We start from the raw sequence: 22,754 nt of genomic DNA, 5'->3' as shown, positions 1-22,754 counted from the left end.
GAAACTAAAGATCGATAACTATGATCTATAAGTTTCATGCTGAAAAACTATCTTTAGTTTCGCTTACTGGCTATAAAACAACAAAGGATGTTTATCCCCGTATTTTCTATATTAAGGTGCCAGAAAACTAGCCATTTGGCTTTTTATCTTAACTGGAATGGAATTATATTTAACATCAGCCAAGCTTCTGTTGCTGCATCATGAATGACAGGTACTTAACGTCAGGCTTTGTAACATTATGCTTTGGTGATATTCAAGACACTTAATCACACAATTTTGTCACAGTTTCTTCAGTATGTCCCACCATTTTTACATAATGCTGCAAGTTTTCCCACCAGTCCAACTTAAGGAGATCCCACTTAGAAGATGCATTAATTTTAAAAAAGCTAACAGGGAACAGTTCTCTAGAGAATTAGACATAAACCTTACCAACATTTCACCCAGACCAGAAAATTATGAAAAGTTCATCAACGCTATTAGACAGTCTGCTACCAGGCACATTCCAAGAGATTGTAGAACATGTTACATTCCAGGTTTTACAGAGCACAACGTGGAAATATTATTATTATTATTATTATTATTATTATGGGTATCTCCATGGAGTCAGTAGACTTATCGTGGGAGACCCAAACTAGCAAAACAATATCTGTCATATCTCTTCTTGAATTCATTTGCAGACGAAGAGCTCACAACTAAGTCAGGCAATGAATTCCACTCATTCACCACCCTCCAGGCAAAAAACCTTGTTCGGGTTAGGGATTCAGAAAAGAATCTGTTCGAAGCACCATTTACTAAAGAGCAAATATAGGAGTAAATAAAGAGAATATAGGAAAGATATTGTGACCTATATGATAAAGATCCATTTTCAGCAGAAACAATTAATGCAGGAGAGGAACTTATAGCAGCACTGTCTGAAAAAAGAAGTCAACAATGGGCAGAGAAAATTAAAAGTTTGATATGAAGCACAGTAGCAGGAAAGCCTGGCTCTTATTCAAAAAATTATATCTGGTGACCCCACAACAGCAGCAACCAAAGTTAATATAAATGCAAACCAAATTGCAACTCAACTATCTCTGAATGGTAAACCAAGTACCGAAGGAAAAATGCCTAAAGATTATATTAAAAAAGTTAGGGATTCAGAAAATGATCTTTTTGAAGCACCATTTACTAAAGAGGAATAGAAAATGCCCTAAAAGCCTTGAAACCAGGAAAAGATGCCAGTATAGATGATATCAGAAACGAGATATTAAGGAATCTGGAAGAAAAGGCAACAGAGTGGTTAGAATTTTTCATCTTTTGTTGAAAATTTACTAAAATACCTATCATATGGAAGCAAACGAAAGTAATACCTATCCTGAAACCGGGTAAACCTGCTGAGGATCCAAAGAGCTACAGTCCTATAGCTCTCCTATGCACAACACTGAAGCTGTATGAGAGGTTAATCTTGAACAGACTAAGTCCAGAAATGGAGAAAGTGCTGATAAAAGAACAGGCAGGATTTAGACCAGGAAGATCATGCACTGGACAAATATTCAACTTAACACAGTTTATTGAGGATGGCTTTGAAAGGGGATTAGCAACAGGAGCTGTATTTATAGAGATTTGACAGCAGCATATGATACATTAAATCTTAGAAAGCTTATAGTCAAAATTTACAGCATGACAAACAGCTATCGGTCAGTGGAGATATTTATGTTGCTGCTGTTCAGCAGGAGATTCTTTGTTGATTTTCAAGGAAAAAAGAGCAGATGGCATATCCAGAAAAATGGTCTACCTAAGGGAAGTGTGCTATCTCCCCTCCTCTTCAATGTATATACTAATGACCAACCTATAAACCCACGGTCAAGAACCTTCTTATATGTAGATGACCGGGCAGTGGCTTATCAAGCAAAATCCTTTGACATTAAGAAGCAGCTCACACAAGAGCTAGAAACCCTTACAGTTTACTATAAGGAAAACCAACTGAAACCAAATCGCAGTAAAACCCAAATGTGTCTTTTCCATCTCAATAATAGGGAGACAAAGAGAGAGTTGAATATAGAATGGAATGGTGTAAAACTGGTCAATTATCCCAACTTACCTAGGTGTTACACTGGATAAGACCCTAAATTATAAGCAACACATAGAGAAGACAGCAGCTAAAACTCAAACATGTAATAATATTCTGTGGCGATTAACATCATCTTGGTGGGGGTGCAAATCCACAAGTACTGTGCACTTCTGCACTGGCACTCCTCTTTTTAACAGCCGAGTATGCTAGCCCTGTTTGGGAAAGATCATCCCATGTCAAAATTATTGATAAGGTTCTTAATGAAACATGTCGGCACATTACCGGCTGCCTTAAGCTTACAAAAATTGACCATCTATATTCACTGTCTGATATTGCACCTCCTCATCAGAAGGACTACACAGAGTAGATATGAGCAGAAACAACAACAAAATGATGAACGGCATCCTTTGTATGGACATGTTGCAGTACGAGGTGGTATCAAAAAGTTTTGAGTCTAATTTTGTAACACACCAACAGATGGCTGCACGCACAGTCACAGGGAGAACCGACCTTCATAAGTCAGTGTGCCAAAAGACATTGTCCTGTGTACATCGGGAGCTGTGCAACTGGTGCTATTCTGACTACATGCATTACCATGTCTGTGATTTCATCATGGACAGCAAACTAGAACAAAAAGTGAACGTGAAATTCTGTGTTGAAACTGGACAAATCTGCCACAGAGACGTTTGACATGATTCGGCAAGTTTACAGTGATGCTGCAATGAGTCATTTGATGTGTTTTGAGTGGCATGTGCACTTCAAGAGTGGAAGAACATCACTGGAAGATGACGAGAGATCAGGAAGCCCTTCAATGAGCTCAACCCCAGAAAATGTCGAAACCATTTGGCAACTTGTGCATGAGGATTGTCGGAGAACACTCCACAACATTGCTGCCATTGTCGGTGTGTCATACGGAACAGTCCAGGCAATCCTCACATGTGATTTGAACATGCGCTGTGTTGCTGCCAAGTTCGTCCCAAGGCTGCTGACCCAGGAGCAGAAGGAACACCTCATCGAAGTCTGCCAAGAACTCCATCAGCGTGCTGTGGATGACCCGTTCTTCATGTTGATGATCATTACTGGTGACGAAACTGGGATGTATGCGTATGACCCCTGACACGAAGCAATAGTCTTCACAGTGGAAGAGCCCATCATCTCCACGACCAAAAAAAGACGAGGCACGTTTGCAGCTCGACCAAGTGCATGCTCATTGTCTTTTTCAACATTTGCGGCATTGTGCATCGTGAATTCGTCCCCAGGGGCCAGACTGTCAATAGTTCTACTGCCAGGTTTTAAGGCATCTGAGGGAGGACATTTGGAGAAAGCGACCGGATCTGTGGCGTGCGAAAAACTGGATGCTCCATGACGACAATGCACCCTGTCACCGAGCTCTCCTCACACACGAGTTTCTCACCGGAAACAACATGATCTCATTTCTGCACCCACCCTACTCACCAAATTTGGCTCCTGCGCACTTCGCCCTCTTCCCAAAGATGAAGATCCAGCTGAAAGGTTGCCATTTTGACACCATTGTGGATATCCAGCGCAAATCACAGAAGGTGATTTGCGAAGTCTTCGAAAAGAAGACTTCCAGGACACGTTCCAGAAGTGGCAGGAACGCTGGGAGCTATTACTATGCAAGGGGACTATTTTGAAGGCGATAGTGTGTAAATGTAGATAAATAAAGAAATTTCTCGTAAACAGAGCTAGTCCCAAAACTTTTTGATACCACCTCGTGGCTAAGATCAAGGAAGGAAAAGTTTTATTCACTTAGTGGAACCGTTGGTTGATTCCATAAAAGCTACAAGGTCAACAGTGCGGCAAGAACAATCTCCAGTGGCTCTGAACTTAAAACGAATCTCTTCCTTCCGCTTACATCTTGACTGGCAAAGATTGAAGACATTGAATAGACTTTGTTCAGGAATGGGAAGATCAAAGCAGAATATGGCCAGATGAGGCTACACTGACAATGACAGCTGCTCATGTGGTGAAACACAAACCATAGATTATCTTTTTCATGCAAGTGGCATTTTTGTCTTTTAATGTATACTTTTAATGTCTATTTCTTTAAATGTATGCATTTAATCATTTAAAGTCACTATATGCCTAGTAGAGAGAATGGGTATGTGTAAGCCACAACTCAAAGTGACGTATTACCAATTATGAAGAGTTCTCCAAGGACTCTTCAATTGGTATGAATTGAACAACTTCCAGTTGTTCACAAAGAATATTAATACATCCCTCTTCTCTTAACCCCTACCAATACATGGCACTAATGTGCTATAGATTATAAACCCCTCTTACATGTAGGACTAAAATTTAAGTAATTTACTTAATTTATGCTTCTGCAAAGCAGATTTTTCTTCTTCTTCTACTTTACTGAATCTTTAATGCTCTTCACTACGAATACCATCTTCTTCCATTCTTTTTCTGTCCTTAATTTTTCGAGTACACAATATAGACTAAATAAATTAATTTACGGTTATAGCTCTGCTAATAACATGCATTATCAGCAGAAAAGTGATGTATTCCTAATTTCAGAAACCAGGATCATGTTTCTTGAATAACATGTTCCCAGGAGATAATTGCTTCAATTCATGCACCCTCTTAATCATAAGAATCATTCCGCTTCTTTCTTTCCTTTTCTGTACACACTTTGTATATATATATATATATATATATATATATACACAGTGTGTGTATGTGTGTATTAGAATATATATTAGAATGCCTTTATATTTCAGATAACTCAATAGTGTCAACTGTGATTAAATCTAACATAATGTCAAATTCATGTACTTAAGGAAACTAATCAAACATATTCTCAGGATCTTAATGAAAAAAAATAAAAAAATTCAGATCTCCTGACAGTTGTTCTATATGTATATAAATGCATCTTAATTTAAAACTGATTTTATTTTTGACATTTTGAAAGTCCTCATAAATATTAACTATGAGTTTACATATTATGTTTTCAGTGTAACTTTCAGGATATACTATATACACTACATGACTGACAGTAAACATGCTGTGTCAGTGCATCATTTAATGCTCTTCGCTCCTCCTCATTAAGGGGTAATCTAATACTAATGACAAGAATTCTCTTCTTTCAGTGAACAAATGAATGAATGAATGAATTTTATTTTTTATGCAAATTCAATACTATTAGTTAAGGCAGTTGTTTATTTTGTGTGTGTGTGTGTGTGTGTGTGTGTGTGTGTGTGTGTGTGTGCACACGCACACACTTGTCTGCACATACAAATATGTTTAGATAATAAAATAGACTACCTCATTTTCTCAATTGGATCATCAAAATAAAAGATAGTTATTTATGCTTATGGAAGATTTCATGTTGGTAAAAGATATGGTGCATCTTTCTTGTATAAACAATAGTAAGCAGAAAGCTAGCTTGAAACTGATTATTATTATTTTCCTGACCCCCCCCCCCCATGGAGTCACAGGACTCATCAAAGGAGAACAACACTAGTGAACACAAAGTCTATCATAATCCTTAAAATCATCCACAGTCTGCACATTCACCACCCTCTCCGACAATGCATTCCATGCTCCTAGCGCTCTTCACACAAAAAAATTACTTCTTACCCTTTTACTCACCACTTCATTTTACAACTTCCAGGAATGGCCTCTTGTCCTTGTTCCATTCTCTCATTCTACCATATGAAAAATCTCCTGTGTTAATATAATAATAATAACCCTTCAACAGTTTAAATGTCTTGATCATCCCCCCCCCCCTCCTTTGTCTTCTGTTCACCAAAATCTACAGTCTACATGCCTTCAGTCTATCCTCATAATCAACATTGTACACTCCTGACATCATTTTTGTTATCCGTCTCTGCACCCTCTTCAAGGTTACTTCATCCCTTTCAAATCCTGGTAACCAGATCTGAGCAAAGAATTCCATATGTGGTCCGAACAAAACTTTATATAATGGGAACCACACACTTTTATGTCTTGTGGTCAATGTTTTCCTCAACATTGCTGCAATTCTCTGAGATGTCTGCACAACCTTTATATTATGTCCCCCAAACTTTGAATCTCTATCCACAATCACCCCAAGTTTCCTCGCTTCCTCCACTTCTTTTAGTATAGCTCTGCCAAGTGAGTATGAAGCATCCCTACTGTGGATCCTGAATTTTAAAACCTTACATTTAGTTGCATTAAACTGACATCCCATGCCTCCTTTTTATTATCCACGATGACTTTCAGCTTATTAACAACCTCCTGAAGAGCCAAAACCTCAGCACTATTACTAATAATCATCCCAAGCTTCACATCATCTGCAAACAACTGAACATCTCCCTGTAGTCCTGTGACAATATCATTGACATAAAGATTGAACAGCAATGGTCTGAGGACTGAACCCTGTGGACCTTCACTTGCAACTTTCCTATTCCCTGATACTGTTCACCCATATACATCTCTCTGATATCTATCAAAGAGCCAATCACCAATCCAGTCCACTCACCTGATATCCAAACCCATATGATGCAAATTGAAAATCAACCTATCATGTGGCCCCCTGTCAAATGCTTTGGAAAAATCCAAAAAAATAACAGTGTATGCCTTATCTTCATCCACTGCTAATTGTTACTCTATTATAAAAGGTAACCAGATTACTGAAACAAGAGCACCTTTTAACAGTGCTGGCCTGCACAAATAATATTACCCTCATCTGCCCAATTCTGTATTGAATTCTTACCAATTTCTCCAAAATCTGAACAACTACAGAAGAAATACAAACAGGCCTATAGTTTGATACCTCCATTCTACCACAACCCTTATGCAACTGTACTATCTTCCACTCTCTAGGAACTTGCCCCATTACAAGACTTTCATTAAACAGCACAGTCAGGTCAATAGCATATGTCCTTAAAGCACTTGGTGAAATTCCATCTGATTCCCCTGTCTTATTGACCAGTGTTCTCAATATTTGAAATACATCCTCTTCACCACTCATTATCTTTGTAGGAATGAAGCCAGTAGTACCAAGATAGAGCACTCTAATAAAGTGATCATTAAATAGCTCAACTGTATCATCTGCTTTTGTCACCCAATTCCCCATCTCCATCCTACCAGATAATCCATCTGCTATAATTTTTCCTTATTCTTGCCACAAAAACCTCCTTGTGATTCTCCCTGGATTGCAGTGCCAGTCTCCTCTAATATTCTAATTTTTCTCTTCTTACAATGCAAGTCACTTTTGTAGCCTGAGTTTATATTCCTCATGCAGCTGTTCTCTGCCTCCCTCTTTACGAGTATGTCTTCCATAATCTCTTATTCTAGCAATTCCGCTTTTATTCCTTTTGTCAACCATTTGGCTACAAATTCTATTATCTTCTTCACTCGAGGTATACAATTTGTCATTGCTGTCAACAATTTTTTTCTTAAGTATCTGCCATACATTATTGACCTCTCTTCATTTAGATTCTCTCTGCACTGCTGCAAACTGGTTTCTAAGTCTATGGTTGGACAAGTGGTTAGCGTATTCACTCTCCAGCCAACATGCTCCGGGTTCGAATCCCGCCTTGGGCATGGATGTTTGTGATTGTTTCTGAAAATATTAGTGGTGGTGGTGGGGAGTAAATGCTGTTGGTGTAGATTATTATTTTTATTATTATTATTATTCAGGCATCCATGGAGTCAAAAGACTCATCGTGGCAGGTCCTCTCTAAGAAACACAAGTCTATCAAGACTCTTCGAGGGAGGTCCCTCTTAGGAAACACAAAGTCTATCATACCATCCTTGAAGGCATTGACTGTTCTCGCTCTCACCACTCCATCAGACAATGGATTCCATGGTTCAACCACTCTCCATGCAAAGAAACCACTCCTCACCCTCTTTCTCAAAGTTTCCTTCCGTAACTTCCAGGGATGGCTCCTTGTCATGATTCCTTCCTGCTGTTCAACCAAGCGAAAGAACTCCCCAGTGTCAACCCTGTAACCACCTCTCGACAGTTTCAAAGTCTCAATCATATCACCTCTCCTTCTTCTATCCACCAAACTCTGCAGTCCACACTCCCTCAGCCAATCCTTATAACTAACATTGTACAGTCCTGACACCATCTTTGTTATCTGCCTTTATACCCTTTACACAGTTAATTTATCCCCTTCAAATCCTGGGGACCAGATCTGAGAACAATAGTCAAAGTGTGGTCTTCTCAGAGTCTTATACAACAGAATGATAACCATTTTATCTCTGCAGGTCAGTGTTCTTCTCATTATTGCAGCAATCCTCTGTGTTATTACCTTCACTACTTTTGCAGTATGTCCCCTAAATTTCAGGTTTCTATCAATCATCAATCCCAGAACTCTTGTCTCCCCTACATCCTCCAGTTTAACTCCTCCCATAGAGTATGCAGCGTCCCATCGATGTGTCTCAAACCTCAAAACCTTACATTTTGCTGCATTAAACTGACACCCCCATTCATTTGCCCATCTATCTAGCTTATTCAAATCCTCTTGCAGGTCTACCACATCTGCACTATTGCTAATAAACCTTCCCAGCTTCGCATCATCCGTAAACAACTGAATATCTCCTTGCAATACACGGACAATGTCATTGATATAAAGGTTCAACAGTATAAGTCCCAGTACTGAGCCCTGTGGAACCCCAATTGTAACCTTCTGCCTCTTTGATATTGCTTCACCATACACATCTCTCTGATGCCTATCAGACAGCCAATCCTGAATCCAGTTGACCAATCTGACATCCAGACCCATGTGCTGCAACTTGAATATCAGCTTATCATGTGACACCCTGTCAAATGCCTTTGCTAAGTCTAGGAAAATGGCAGTATATGCCTTCCCCTCATCTAATGTTCTTGTAACTTTATCATAAATGGTAACATATTGCTAAAACAAGAGTGCCCCTTCACAAATCTATGTTGACTCTCACAGATAACATTACCCTCATCTGCCCGATGCTGTATACGGTCCCTCACTACTTTCTCCAAGATGACATTAACTACTGGTGAAACACAAACTGGCCTATAATTAGACATCTCCAGTCTGCTACCGCCTTTATGCAATGGCACTATCTTATCTTCCTTCCATTCCATGGGCACCTTTCCTGCATCCAGACTTTCATTGAAAAGCCAGGTCAAAGGCCGTGTCAGTTCCTTAGCACATTCTCTCAAAACTCGTGGTGAAATACCATCCAGTCCCACAGCTTTACTAACATCCAGAGTACTCAGTATGTGGAACACGCTCTCCTCCTGCACCTCTAAATCTCGAACCTGTCCTATCCCTCTAGTATTCAAATTGACTCCTCCAGGATGAAATACTCCAATAAAGTGTTCATTGAACAATTCCACTATGTCCTCTGCAACAGTTACTCTATTCCCATTTTTATCCCACAATGTCATTCTTCCACAGTCATTTCTCCTCCTACTGGCCACATAGCTAAGAAATTCCCTAGGATTTTCCTTGGATCTAAGGGCCAATCTTTTCTCATATTCTAGTTACCATACTAGTCACTCTCCTGGCCTGTGTCTTATATTCTTCATGCATCTTCTCTTCACCTTTCTCCTTATATTTCTTCCATAGCCTCTTTTTCGCATGCAGTTCCTGTTTAATATTGTTTGTCATCCACTTTACTCCAAATTGTGTTCTCTTCTTCACCCATGGAATACAGCTTACTATTGCTGCTAACAAATATTCCTTCACAATTTCCCACGCACTAATGATATCCTGGCCTTCCAATTTCTCCCTCCACGAAACTTTCGCAAGTTGACATCTAAGATTATTATAATCACCTGCTTTTTAATTCAACATACATACGCTCCCATCTCTTTGATTCCCCTGCATGTCTATTCATTTTCAAAGTCAAAACCATGTGGTCACTCTCTCCAACTGGTGGGAGAGATGTCATCTCAGTTATTATCAACTCTTCTGATGCTATAACCAAATTCAAAACTCTTGAACCTCTTGTTTCCTCTGTTACATGTTGCCTAAGACATTTGTCCCTCAAGAATTCTAGAAATTCCATTCCCTTATTGCTACATGCATCTTCCTCTCCCCAATTTATACTGCTGTAGTTAAAATCTCCCATAACAATCATTCTTCTTGCACTTGCCAAGCTCAACTGTCTAAGCATCTCCTGGTCCCCACCCTCTGTGCTTCTTGGTCTGTAGCAACACCTCACTAAATATCCTGTCTTGCCCACCTTACCTCACACCATGTGCTTTCAAAATCATTAGTGTCACAGCTTTCCAAAGCCTCCACTCTTAGAGGACATAGGTCGTCGCTTATCATAAGCAGTACTCCACCACCATGCTTTCCCTTCCTATCCTGCTGAAAAATGCTGTAACCAGCAACTTCTATTCCTGTAATAATATCCTCTTCTGTCAACCACATCTCGGTGATCCCAGTAATCTTTGGCCAGGCTGATGCTATCAGTGCCACCAATTCCTCTCCCTTATTCCGAATACTGCTGGCATTATTATAAAGCATAAAAATGTCATTCTTTCTATACACAGCATTATCCGCTCTAGACTCCACTGGGCTCAGCATTACCTGATGTTGTCCCCTTCTCCCAAGTACCCATTCCCACACTGGGACACACTGACTCATTCAGAATAGCAATCTCTCCAGATGCCTGAGTCCTTCCTCATTCAAATGCAAGTGGTCTCTCGCATGCAATTCCTCTCTGCTCTCAAAAGCCCTCCAAGCATCCACATATTCCAATCCTCTCTTCTGACACATTCTTGCTATTATACCATTCAATATCATCGCTCTTTTGCTCAGCTCGTCACTATCATACTAGGCTATTCTATTCTGTTCCATGATTACATAGGAATAAAAATGACTTCTATTCCATTTTCTTTCAAGTTACTCAAAGAATAGAAAACAGCAATTTAGAATTCTATTTTGTATTCTATTCCAGAGTTCTGATGAAGGTAGTTGCAGTTCGTTGTAGTTTGTGTAATGAGTGATGGAGACAGAGAGCTGTAGTGTAGGTGTCCTCCCTCGATGAGTCTTTGAACTCCCTGGAGGTGTCACATAATAATAATAATAGTCACCTATCTTAATATATAATAATAATGATATACTCTTGCAAAGTGTTTACCTAGCAATTCTACTATTTTGCATGATTCAGTTACCTCTCTACCATTGACATTCATTAAAATCATTCTGCCATAAACATTCTTTCTTTTACTTGCAACTTACCAAAAGAACTGTTTGGAATTATCTTGGGTCTGCAGTGCTTTTTTCTTTCATACTCTGCTTTTTTCCTTTCTTACCACACTGGTTACTCTTCTGGCCTGTGCTTTGTACTGCTCATGAGCCTGCTGGTCATTTTTCTCCTTAAATTCCATCCAAAAATGTTTCATATTAGTAGCTCCAGCTTAATGATGGTATGCATTCATTTAACTCTTATTTGATTTATTCTCTTACTCTAGATATGCAGTCTGATATTAATTCCCTCAAACACTGCTTTACCATTTCCCATGCAATATCAACATCCATCCATCCCTTGCAGTTTCACATGCCATGCCACTGATCCAAGCAATCTCCTAAGCTTGTCATATCTACCAGCCCTGTAATTCCACATACCCCCCCCCCTTCTTAACTGAAAATTCCACACATTTAGCCATCTCCCTCATGATCATATGATTACTCTCACTATCTGGTGGCAATGTGGTCATATTGGTTACAGAACAAATTCTCTAATGCAGTCTAGATCTAGCACTCTCAAACCCCTAGTACATTCCATCCCATGCTGCCTCAGGTAATTATTTCTTAGTCATCATCATCATCATACGTATCAAGGATTTAGGCCTAGTATGGCCTGTTCCGGCCTTAGAAGTCATCGTTGAATCGTTTAAGAGGACGTCCTGGTTTTCTTTTTCCTAATGGCTTGTACTTTAAGGCTTGTTATGGTAATCTTTCTGTTTTCATTCTTTGAACGTGTTCCATCCATCTATGTTTATATTTTTTAATTTTTTCAATTACTGGTTCTTGGTTTAATTCTTTCTTAGTAACTGCATAAATTCCATGTACTTCCCTCTTCCTCCTTCTTCCAATCTATATTCCCATATTTGAAATCCATGTCATAATTATATGCCTTCCACTCATTGAGCTTATTTGCCAATGCATACTATCTCCATCATCCTTTATATTCCCTGGTCTAAAGAAGCTTCCAACTCTATATTTTGTTCTGCTCGCCACTACCTCACACCAGATGGCCTCAAATGTGATAGTTTTGCTGGCCTGCAGTTGAACTTCTACTCTCTTTGGTTGCAGTTCATTGGCTGTTATCAATAATATTCCACCCCATTCTGCTCCTCCCTATATCATCCCTTAACACCCTATACCCTTCACATTCTGTTGCACTAGGTCATCTTCTGTCAGTCATGTCTCACTAATACCAATAACCTTCAACTAGGATGAAGTATCCAATGCCAAAAATTCCTTCCCCTTGTTACGAATGCTCCTGGCATTAGTGTACATAAAGTGCAAAAGCGCCTCACCCACCATTGTCCTGACACTTCACACCAGCTATCCCATTCTGATTTTTTACCAGCAGTACTAACTTAGGCACTTTTTTTTACACTAAGCTGTCTCACTGATATCTATGTACCCTTTTAACAGCTCCCCCTCTTAAAAGCTCTAGTTTCCCTGATTTTGCACATCTGTCACTTCATTTATCTAATATAGCAGAAACAACATTATTGAAGAGTTAGAGGTGCATGAAAATGAGGTTGAAGAGTATTTGCATCACCTGGATATGAATTTGTCAATTGGGACAGATGAAAATATCAGCACGTTTTCTAAAGGAATGTTCAGCCAAATTGGATAGGCTTTTTATGTTTGTATAACTTGGGTCTCAGTTCAGGAATGATACTGTAGGCATGGAAGGAATGTGTGCACCTTATTACATACACCTAGTTGATATATTTTAGCAAAGTGAGCACTCATTAATTGAACAATCTCATTAGCTTCTGACACTAGAGTACCATTCTGCATTCAATAAAGTTATTATTCCATATTCATTCTTTTTTTTTCTTGCAGCATAATGATCAAATTCTTTTGGATTTCCTTTTTGTGCTCCGATTTAGGTTTCAGCACAAATACATTACTTTTCTGGACTGAGCTTTATATATTTCATAACTCCTCTCACTCTTATTCTCACAATATTCTTTCCACATCATCATCATCTTGTGGATCTGTCTGATGTCATATGAATTTCAACCATTTATAAGGGATATGTAAACTTGGAAGGTTTAGAAAGAAATATTATAGATTTCTTTTTAATTTTCCTAAATGATATAATTTCTTTATATTCATTATAAAAATGCAAGCAAAATTTATTTCAGTTGTTTTTTCACTTTCTGCTGCTTCATGAGGAACTGATAGCTGAGAAAGAATATTTCATATTCTTTCTTATTTACCTGTCATGTCACCGATAAAATGTATGAGATTTTCTTCGTTTCAGAAGCTGATAAACACATTAATAAACTGATAATCACTTGGAATAAGTCCAGGAAACACACATTTAATTATATATACAAGCAAATTGGATGGAGAATACACATGCAGTTAACAGACCAAAATATTAGTGGACAGTATATGTAGTTTGGATGACAGATTAAGTGTTACAGATGATGAGTTGTGTGATATATAGTGTCAACTAGCAGCAAAGAAGAGCAATCTACATTCTTTTATTACTCTCCATTTACTAAAATGTTTTAGTAATTAACATAGATTCTTAAAATAAACATTTAAGAACTCTAGGTATATTTAAATGGTTTGTGAAAAAAGAAAGTCACTTTTAGAGGATAGCTATATTTTTGTTTTAAGTGACTATGGGCCTCTTTTTAAAATCATAAATTGTGTTTATCTTAATACTATCAGCATAATCCCAAATGCATCTGAAGAATAAGTCAATATTTTTATGTGGATTTCTTATAAATATTATTAAATAACATTAGAAAATTGGATTTTTACAAAGGATTATTATCTTTTTAAGGAATAATTCGAAGAGGATTCTTCAATGATCCTTTAAGATTTAGGAAGACTAAGATGCAGATATATATATACTACTGTCTGAGATGTTTTTCAGGAGGTTTTCTGATATTCTTCTGTCTTTTTTAGTCTTCAGTACAATTACGAGATCATCTAGCCAATAAAATTATTGGTCAATATCCACTTCATACAGATATGGTACCCTGGACCAGTGAATAACTTCAAATCCTGCCTTTTCAAAGACATGCTTAGAAAACTACTTACTTGTTCCTCAAATGTAGAGCCCTCTACTAGTAGCTTGTCTCAGGATTGATGGATGGATTTACCTGAAGAAAAGAGAGCAAACTCATGTTATTAAGCTTCATATCTTTTAGTTTTTATACTGATTCATATTCCTTTCATATGCTGCCAATATGATGTATTACAGTGTATTAAAGTACTAATACAGTTATATTTTCAGTAAAAGTTTCATATTATCATTTTTAATTTTTTGTGTAATCCTCAGACATAATTGTGTTGTACAGTGTGCTTTTATTTCTAAATGCATTTCATGTAGAAATTCCTTTAAAAATATGAATGAGAACTGTAAAAAAAAAGTTACAATTATACTCTTCTCTACTTGACAAGAAATTATATTCTTGTTTGGATTCTTTACACATGTGCAAGCAAATCAAGTTCTTGTCAAATATAATAAGAGAAGAGATCTGCTAGCATAATTTTTGTTTTAATATTATTTCTATTATTTGAGTTTAGCCTCCACAGAGTCAAAAGAATTCATCTGCAATAGGCCAAACTCAAACTCTCCCATACTACCATGAATATCATATTCAGCTCTGAAACATTCAATCAAAGCATTCAACACTCAGTGGTATAGTACTCCCACAAATGTGAGACCCTTTGACACTTCTGCGAATGTCAAAAGAAGGAGAATCCATTCCGATATTAGGTTAATCAGTCCATATTGTGGGATGAGTGTTTATTATTACACGTTGGAAAATTAACTTCTCTTTTATGATCATTGTAATTTTTAAAATGGTAACTCTTTTGCTTGTATAACAGATGGAAAATTTTACGTATAAAAGCACATGATTTCATGTGTTGGTGACCAATTTGTACATCACCTTATTTCTTTCTCCCCTTCAACACTAATTGACTCTTATTGGCAGTCTGCCAATGACAGCTCTCTATTCTGTGGTTGGACTATAACTCATTCTGCTCAAATCACTACTTACCATACAAAAAATTCCTTTTTGCTTCCTTACACTGCCTATTATATAATTTCCAGCGATCACTTTGTTTTTCCACTTATATTTATCAGATAGGTTCACTAGCTTGTATGTCTAAATCAACTCCTCTCTTCCTGTCTTCCAAGTTCTGCAAAAAAGTGTGTTTTCCTGGAGGGATGATAGAAAATGTGGCTATGGCAATTAAGAGGAGTGAAAGGATCGATGAAATGATTGTGATGGTGGGCACGAATGACTTGAGAGGCAATGTAAATCAGGCAGCAAGAGATCTGAGATTTTTGTTTGAGGTTGTGCAAAAGAAAACACAAAGAGGAAAGATTGTGTGTGTGTGTTGCCCAGGTATGATAGTGACGAGTTGAGCAGAAGAGCAGTAATACTGATTAGCATAATAGCCAGAATGTGTCAGAAGAGAGGATTGGAATATGGATTGTAAGGGGATATTCAGTCGTTTGCAGATGATGTGAAGCTGGGAAGGGTTATCAGTAATAGTACAGATGTGGCAGCCCTGCAAGAGGATTATGGGAACTGGGCAAGAGTGTGGTTAGCAAGGGTGTTGGAGCTAGATTTTTTACTTGGAGAGTGGTAAATGATTGGAATAAGCTTTGAGAGTCTGTTGTGGGTGTCATGACTGTGAATGAGTTCAAGGCAAAGTATGATAGATACTCTGAATGTTGAATTGTTCTTGACATGATTGGTTAGTGGTTAGTAGTCAGAATTCTGGAGAGTGTTATTGCCAGAATAACACTTTCCAGAATAATACATGCATAAATAATGTAAATAAAGCATAAATAAATGCTTTATTTACGTTATTTATTCATGTATATGACTGCTTAAAACATTAAACCATTACATATATCTATCAGTGGAAAAAAAAAGTAATGATTCTCTATATGACAGTGACCTTGAACCTAATCTTCTTGAATATCCCTGAGGGTATAAGGTTCCTTCTGCCTGCAGCTTATCCTACTTTGGACATTTGTAGTCATCCATATGGATTCAGGGTTTGCCAGCTATGCTCTGTGCTCTGGATACTTCTTACCAGGATTAAATGGAAGAAGATAACTGAGATGCACAGATGTCACTAGAGGTTTGAGAGACTATTTTTGGAATCAGCATCAGCTGTGAAACATTCCTCTAACTCATTATGTATTGCTGCATTAATTTGCCTAAGATCTAGGAGAAGCCATTCTAAGAACACATTTAGCTTGATTGATTCTCTGAACAAACGCTGTTTTTTTTTTATCTGGCCTTCATACAGGTGCCTTCATAGGACATTATTACCTTTTCTGTTACAATTTGAACTGTTTCTACAACAATCTGATTGAATGTCTACATGTGTCTTACTAGTGTTGCAATTGTGCCTGAAGTAGTTGGTTTGAAATCCAGCAAAATTTCACTAACTCAATAAATTATTTGTTTATTTTGTTCTGGTGTAGTTCATACTGTAAAGTACTATTATTAAACAGAAAAGATGATCTGGAAGGAATACTATGTGCATAAGGATGATGTCAGTTATGAAGTTATAAAGCACAAACCAGAAGAGTTATAAGTACCATTCAGAAAGCTAAGACTGAGTATGTAAAGAAACTGGCTCTGTAACCTAAAGACAAAAGAGTTTCATCATTATGCTGCAAGTAAAAGAAAGAATGCATCTGAGAGAATACCTTTACTGAATGTGGATGGTATGCAAGTGACAGATGAAGAAGATAATATTTAACTAGTTACTGCTCAGCCAATAGCTATCAACCTTGTGTATGCAACATGGAGCTCAATACCTCTACACTAGGTGAAGAATCTCAAGTGTATGAGTAGAGTTACTAGAACTGTTGAATAAAGAAATAAAAATTTAGCATAGGGGCTACTAGCATATCAGAAGTGATCCTAAAAGAATGTTCAGCTGAGCTGTACTTTTGACCTAGCCGTATAATTTGAGTCTTTTGCACAGGAAGATTCCACAGGAGTACAGAGTATGTACGTATGATAATCCCATTGCACAAGGATGGTGAAGAATTTGGAAAGTTGGACAGAGTTTTCATAGAGATATTGGTTGACAGAGAACCAATACTTTGTGGTAAACAGCATGGATTTTCTAAGGGAAGGTAAATTATGACTTTATGTGCATACATGCGTGTGCACACACACACACGCACAAGGAACAAATGTAGTATAAATTACCATTACTTAAATTAAGGGGATATTAAATCCCACATAGTTTTAAAACCGAATAAGAAACTCAAAGATTGGAATCAGAGAGTTTCTTGCCGAATATAGTAAACTATAAAGTATCGGCGACACTAGCGTTAGCCAATGCAAGTGATCCTAGTACGTAGTACAATACCGGGCAACTTGTTGCAAAGGTGGGGGAAGTTCAGATCGCTATTCTTAGGTATTTTCCATAATGTAAAAACATTAAATGTGTTTTTACATTATGGAAAATACCTAAGAATAGCGATCTGAACTTCCCCCACCTTTGCAACGATCGCTATTCTTAGGTATTTTACATTATGGAAAATACCTAAGAATAGCGATCTGAACTTCCCCCACCTTTGCAACGAGTTGCCCGGTATTGTACTACGTACTAGGATCACTTGCATTGGCTAACGCTAGTGTCGCCGATACTTTATAGTTTACTATATTCGGCAAGAAACTCTCTGATTCCAATCTTTGAGTTTCTTATTCGGTTTTAAAACTATGTGGGATTTAATATCCCCTTAATTTAAGATGTTTTCATTGCCGAAATGAAGCTTATTAGCTCTTTATACTTAAATAAATTACCATATTTTAAAAAAAAGTTACATATTGGATCAAATAAACTGAAGAATGTGTTTACAACTACAGTAACCTAAAATTTTCCTTGCTCATATGTTATAATAATGATATGGTCGGACTACACAAGGGAAATTGAAATATCATGATACTCTTGGATTTTGCTATGGATTTTTATAGAATAATACACCCTCTGTGACATTGGGAAGGACTTTACAAGTATCATACAGTTATTTTCTGATGATGGATTTTTGAGAGAGGCAGGTTAATCAGGAATGCAGCTGATATGCAGTAATTACAGAATGCTTTGACAGCTGCAATTATGGGCATGTGAAAATTGCTGTCAGTTCAATGTTAGTAATTGCGAAGTCATGCACTTTTGTGTGATTAGATATCTAATGTCATATTGTATTGATGACATCATTATTATTACACCCTCCATGGAATCGACAGACTCATCATGGGAGGTTCATTCAACTGACAACATATTTATCATATAGAGTCTTGCATTCCATTCACTGACAATTCTCCATGAAAAAAATCTACTCTCCACCACAGTTTTACTCAACTTCCAAGAATAACCTCTAGTTCTTCCTCTTTCACCTTCTACTCTTTTTATAATCCCCTTTTGATTAATCTGATAAAATCCTCTTGCTAACTTAAATGTCTCTATCACATCACTTCTCCTCCTCCTATCCACCAAACTCTGCAATCCACATTTCCTCAACCTCTCTCCATAGCCAGCATTCTAAAGTCCTGACATTGTCTTAGTCACTCGTCTCTGGACCTTCTCCAATATCTCCACATCACATTTAAAACCAGGTGACAGATCTGAGCACAATAGTCCAAGTGTGGTCTGACCAGTCCCAAGTAAAAAGCCTATTCAAATCTTTCTGAAGGGATTCAACATCAGCAGTGCTACTTATAATTCTTTCCAACTTTACATCATCAGCAAATAATTGAAGGGCCTCAGTCAGTCCACAGGATATATCATTTACAAACAAGTTAAACAGCAGGGCCCAAGAGCAGAACCCTGAGGCAAGCCACTGGTTACCCTTCTTTTTTGAGACAATGCTCCATCATACATTACCTTTTGGTATCGTTCAGAGAATCAATCTCTGATCCATCTAACCAATATTTTATCTATTCCCATCCTCTGCAGCTTATACACCAACTTATCATGTGGTAATCTATCAAATGATTTTGCAGGGTCCAAGAATATCACTGTATGCGATCCTCTCTTATCCAACACACTTGTCACCTTATCATAGACTGACAAGGTGACAATATGGGAATCTTTGAGATTTAGTAGATAAGAACTTGAAGTTATAGCAAAGACTGTAAATACAACTCATAGTATAATTGGAATGCTGAAATGAATCTTGACGAAGATAAGGAAGTCATTTTGCCTGTTTACTTGGTTGGTCGATGGATTAGGAGTTTGACACCGAAGTATGCACTGTACCAAACTAAAGGTTATAGCTATACTGAAGGAAATAATGTTCAGTAATAAATAGCTAAAATAGTAAACAACATTTTATGTTCAAACATCAAATTTTTAAAATTTAGTAAAGCAAAACAGCATCTACATATAAATATAATTTATAATCAGATATGTCTGTATACATTAATTCTTTTTAAAAAAGGTAGAAGTTTCATGCAAAATTTTGAGTCTTATAAGATCTGCCTGAGTTTGATATAGTTCAGACAGTGTAGTAAAATATTCATTCCTTTCTTGAGTGAAGTGCTGGCACTCCACCAGAACATGACAAATGATGAGACACATGTTGCACTGTTCACACATAAGCAGGCCATCAGACCTTAGTAAATGAAGTGAGAGCCCTCAGAATATTCAAGATGATTTCTCTCTTCTGTATCTCCTTTGGATTGACTGCCAGTGCTTTGTTAGTGCTTCCTGCCACAATGACAGCCATTGGGTTATCAATTTTGATCTTATAAACTGTCTGTCTATGGGATTGACAAATAGTACCTGGAAAACACAATAATACTTGATTCTCGTATAAAAGCTTATACGTTGGTTATGCATTATTAAAACACTTAAGGAATTGAACAACGTAGTTAAGGATATAAATTAAATTAAACTTTAATAAATATTTTCCGATATTTCGGCAACGTCACGTTGCCATCTTCTAAAGGAACTTACAAAAAAAGTTACGTGCACGTAGGCACTACAACACAGAAACTGGGAATGAAGAGATGAAGCTATTGTTCTCCTAACAGTCCTGATGGTGCCCTCTAGCGGGCTAAGTAGGTGTTCTTGGCCGTTGGGCTGAAGGTCTGCTGATGTAGGCCTCCTAAATTTGGGGCAGTCGCATACACCCAAATTTGTTGAGGTTTGGAGAATTTCTTAGGGCTGAGGCTGATTCCATAAAGAGTCTTTCAAATTTGTATTTGCTACGGTGTATCACTGTAGCTTTCTTCCACCGTAAAGTATGGTGGAAGAAAACCTCAACAAATTTGGGTGTATGCGACTGCCCCAAATTTGGGAGGCCTACATCAGCAGACCTTCAGCCCAACGGCCAAGAACACCTACTTAGCCCGCTAGAGGGCACCATCAGGACTGTTAGGAGAACAATAGCTTCATCTCTTCATTCCCAGTTTCTGTGTTGTAGTGCCTACGTGCACGTAACTTTTTTTGTAAGTTCCTTTAGAAGATGGCAACGTGATGTTTCCGAAATATCGGAAAATATTTATTAAAGTTTAATTTAATTTATATCCTTAACTACGTTGTTCAAATCCTTAAGTGTTTTAATAAAACAATAGTACTTGGTGATTCAGCAAAGCAGAATTTCAAAATTAGGAACCCTCAATTTGTACAGCAGCTGTAGAATCTTACAAAGCCCTGGATGAGGCTTTGCAAGGTTCAATGATCCTTTATGAATTATATACGTGTTTGAGCAGTTTTCTTGTTTATGCACAAGTGGAAGATTAATTGCATGCAAGAGATTATTGTGAGCATGGATGTCTGCAGAGGAGGACAAATGGGGCACTTGTCTACTTGTGAGAAAAAAAAAACCCAAAAAATTAAATAATGAAATAAAAATTTATTGATGTAATTATTTGTCTCCTAGCTTTGCCTCCACCAGGAAAATTTTGCTTTCTCTCCCCCCCCCCCCCTACAGGCTCACGGTCATATCTAGAAGCTCTTTGACAGACTCCTCAACAGCAACATTTGCAATCCTCTGAGAAAAAAAGTCTTTCCCTTGTTGCACAAACCAGGCATTTTCGTTCTAGGTGTTTATCAGAACTTTTTATACCCCCCTGTAGGTGTGATCAGATCAACAAAAGACATTTGATTCTAACTGGAGATCCCAATCAAAGGTAAGAAAAAATCAAATGAGATTTTTCTTTTGAGAAATAAGAAAGAACCTGTTTTTGGCAGGACTGAAGTTAACGAGGTTGTTCTCATCCCCACTGGAAAATTGCAAGAGGACAAGTTTTTAAGGCACTGACTATAGCAGATCGCAAAGCTTGACATGTTGAGTGCCAATATTATTTATCAAATGAAAAAGAGAAATTGGCTGTACTGTCATCAGAAAAACTAAGAATAGCAAAACTCAGTTTCAATGAGAGAAGATATTACGATGGTACAGCTGGATGTTGGAGTATGGAAGCATACAAGAGCATCATTTGCATACAATAATTTTTCTATATCAACGATCTTCTCTATTTGACTGCAAATTCAATATAAAGTGAAGACAGTACACTGCAATCCGCTGACTCGTTTGACAAGCACTGCACTGTAAAATCATGAAAACTTCTAGAATATCAAATTCTACAATTTAAAATTCTGATATCTAAGCCATTCTTCAATGGAAGCTCTAAGCTTCTTAATATCAACAATAGTCAGCTCAGTTTATTTATTTATCGCAAGAAACAACATGCTTCTTCCAGCGACTGCTTTTCACAAGATGAAATCTCAAGATGAGATAAGATTTATTTTCTTGCAGTTATTCGAATCTCAAATCTTGGTTAGCATAATTATATCACAAATACCCCATTCTTAACATAAAACGTTTTACTCCAAACAGCTGCAAATATCGGAAAATATTTATTAAGGTTTAATTTAATTTATATCCTTAACTACGTTGTTCAAATCCTTAAGTGTTTTAATAAAACAATAGTACTTGGTGATTCAGCAAAGCAGAATTTCAAAATTAGGAACCCTCAATTTGTACAGCAGCTGTAGAATCTTACAAAGCCCTGGATGAGGCTTTGCAAGGTTCAATGATCCTTTATGAATTGTATACGTGTTTGAGCAGTTTTCTTGTTTATGCACAAGTGGAAGATTAATTGCATGCAAGAGATTATTGTGAGCATGGATGTCTGCAGAGGAGGACAAATGGGGCACTTGTCTACTTGTGAGAAAAAAAAAACCCAGAGAACAGTGTTCTCACATTTGAAGTGCTGTCCTAAGAGTGCTCTAAAATACTTGACTGAACAAAAGAGAGTGAATAGGGTGATTAATTACCCAACTCTCATTATTTCACTTCAGGCATTCAATTGCTGTGGATTTTCTATATTTCCATGGACAGTCTTCATCGTAATTTGCATACAGTGGCAGTGTTTCATCCACAAAACGCAATAAGCGCTCACGCACACTCACACATCCACTAAGTTAACAAATATAACACAATTGTCTCACAGCCTTAGTTGCTTTGACTATATCAAAACAACCTCAAACAC

The 22,754-nt window shown here is 37.5% G+C and overlaps 1 protein-coding gene across 5 annotated transcripts in view; it reads left to right on the top strand.

The window, feature by feature from the left end:
• The window catches only part of LOC150103577 (uncharacterized), an 88,926-nt gene extending 74,403 nt beyond the window's left edge, over positions 1-14,523 (top strand). For 4 of the 5 annotated variants that reach the window (XM_090398297.1, XM_090398298.1, XM_090398295.1 and 1 more), the window contains one exon: positions 14,167-14,523. In XM_090398297.1, the coding sequence (XP_090254423.1) occupies positions 14,167-14,256 (90 nt within the window). In that variant the 3' untranslated portion in view covers positions 14,257-14,523. Of the gene's footprint in view, positions 1-14,041 lie in introns of all 5 variants that reach the window. The other variant, XM_090398296.1, reaches the window with a different exon arrangement.
• Positions 14,524-22,754: the final 8,231 nt, after the last annotated feature.

The sequence above is a fragment of the Typopeltis vanoorti genome, chromosome 9 (genome assembly GCF_054136105.1).
Source record: "Typopeltis vanoorti isolate ZY-2024b chromosome 9, IOZ_Tvanoo_1.0, whole genome shotgun sequence".
Lineage (NCBI taxonomy): Eukaryota > Metazoa > Arthropoda > Arachnida > Uropygi > Thelyphonidae > Typopeltis > Typopeltis vanoorti.
Note: the sequence above shows the minus strand (reverse complement) of the source record. Positions and strands in the feature narration are given on the sequence as shown.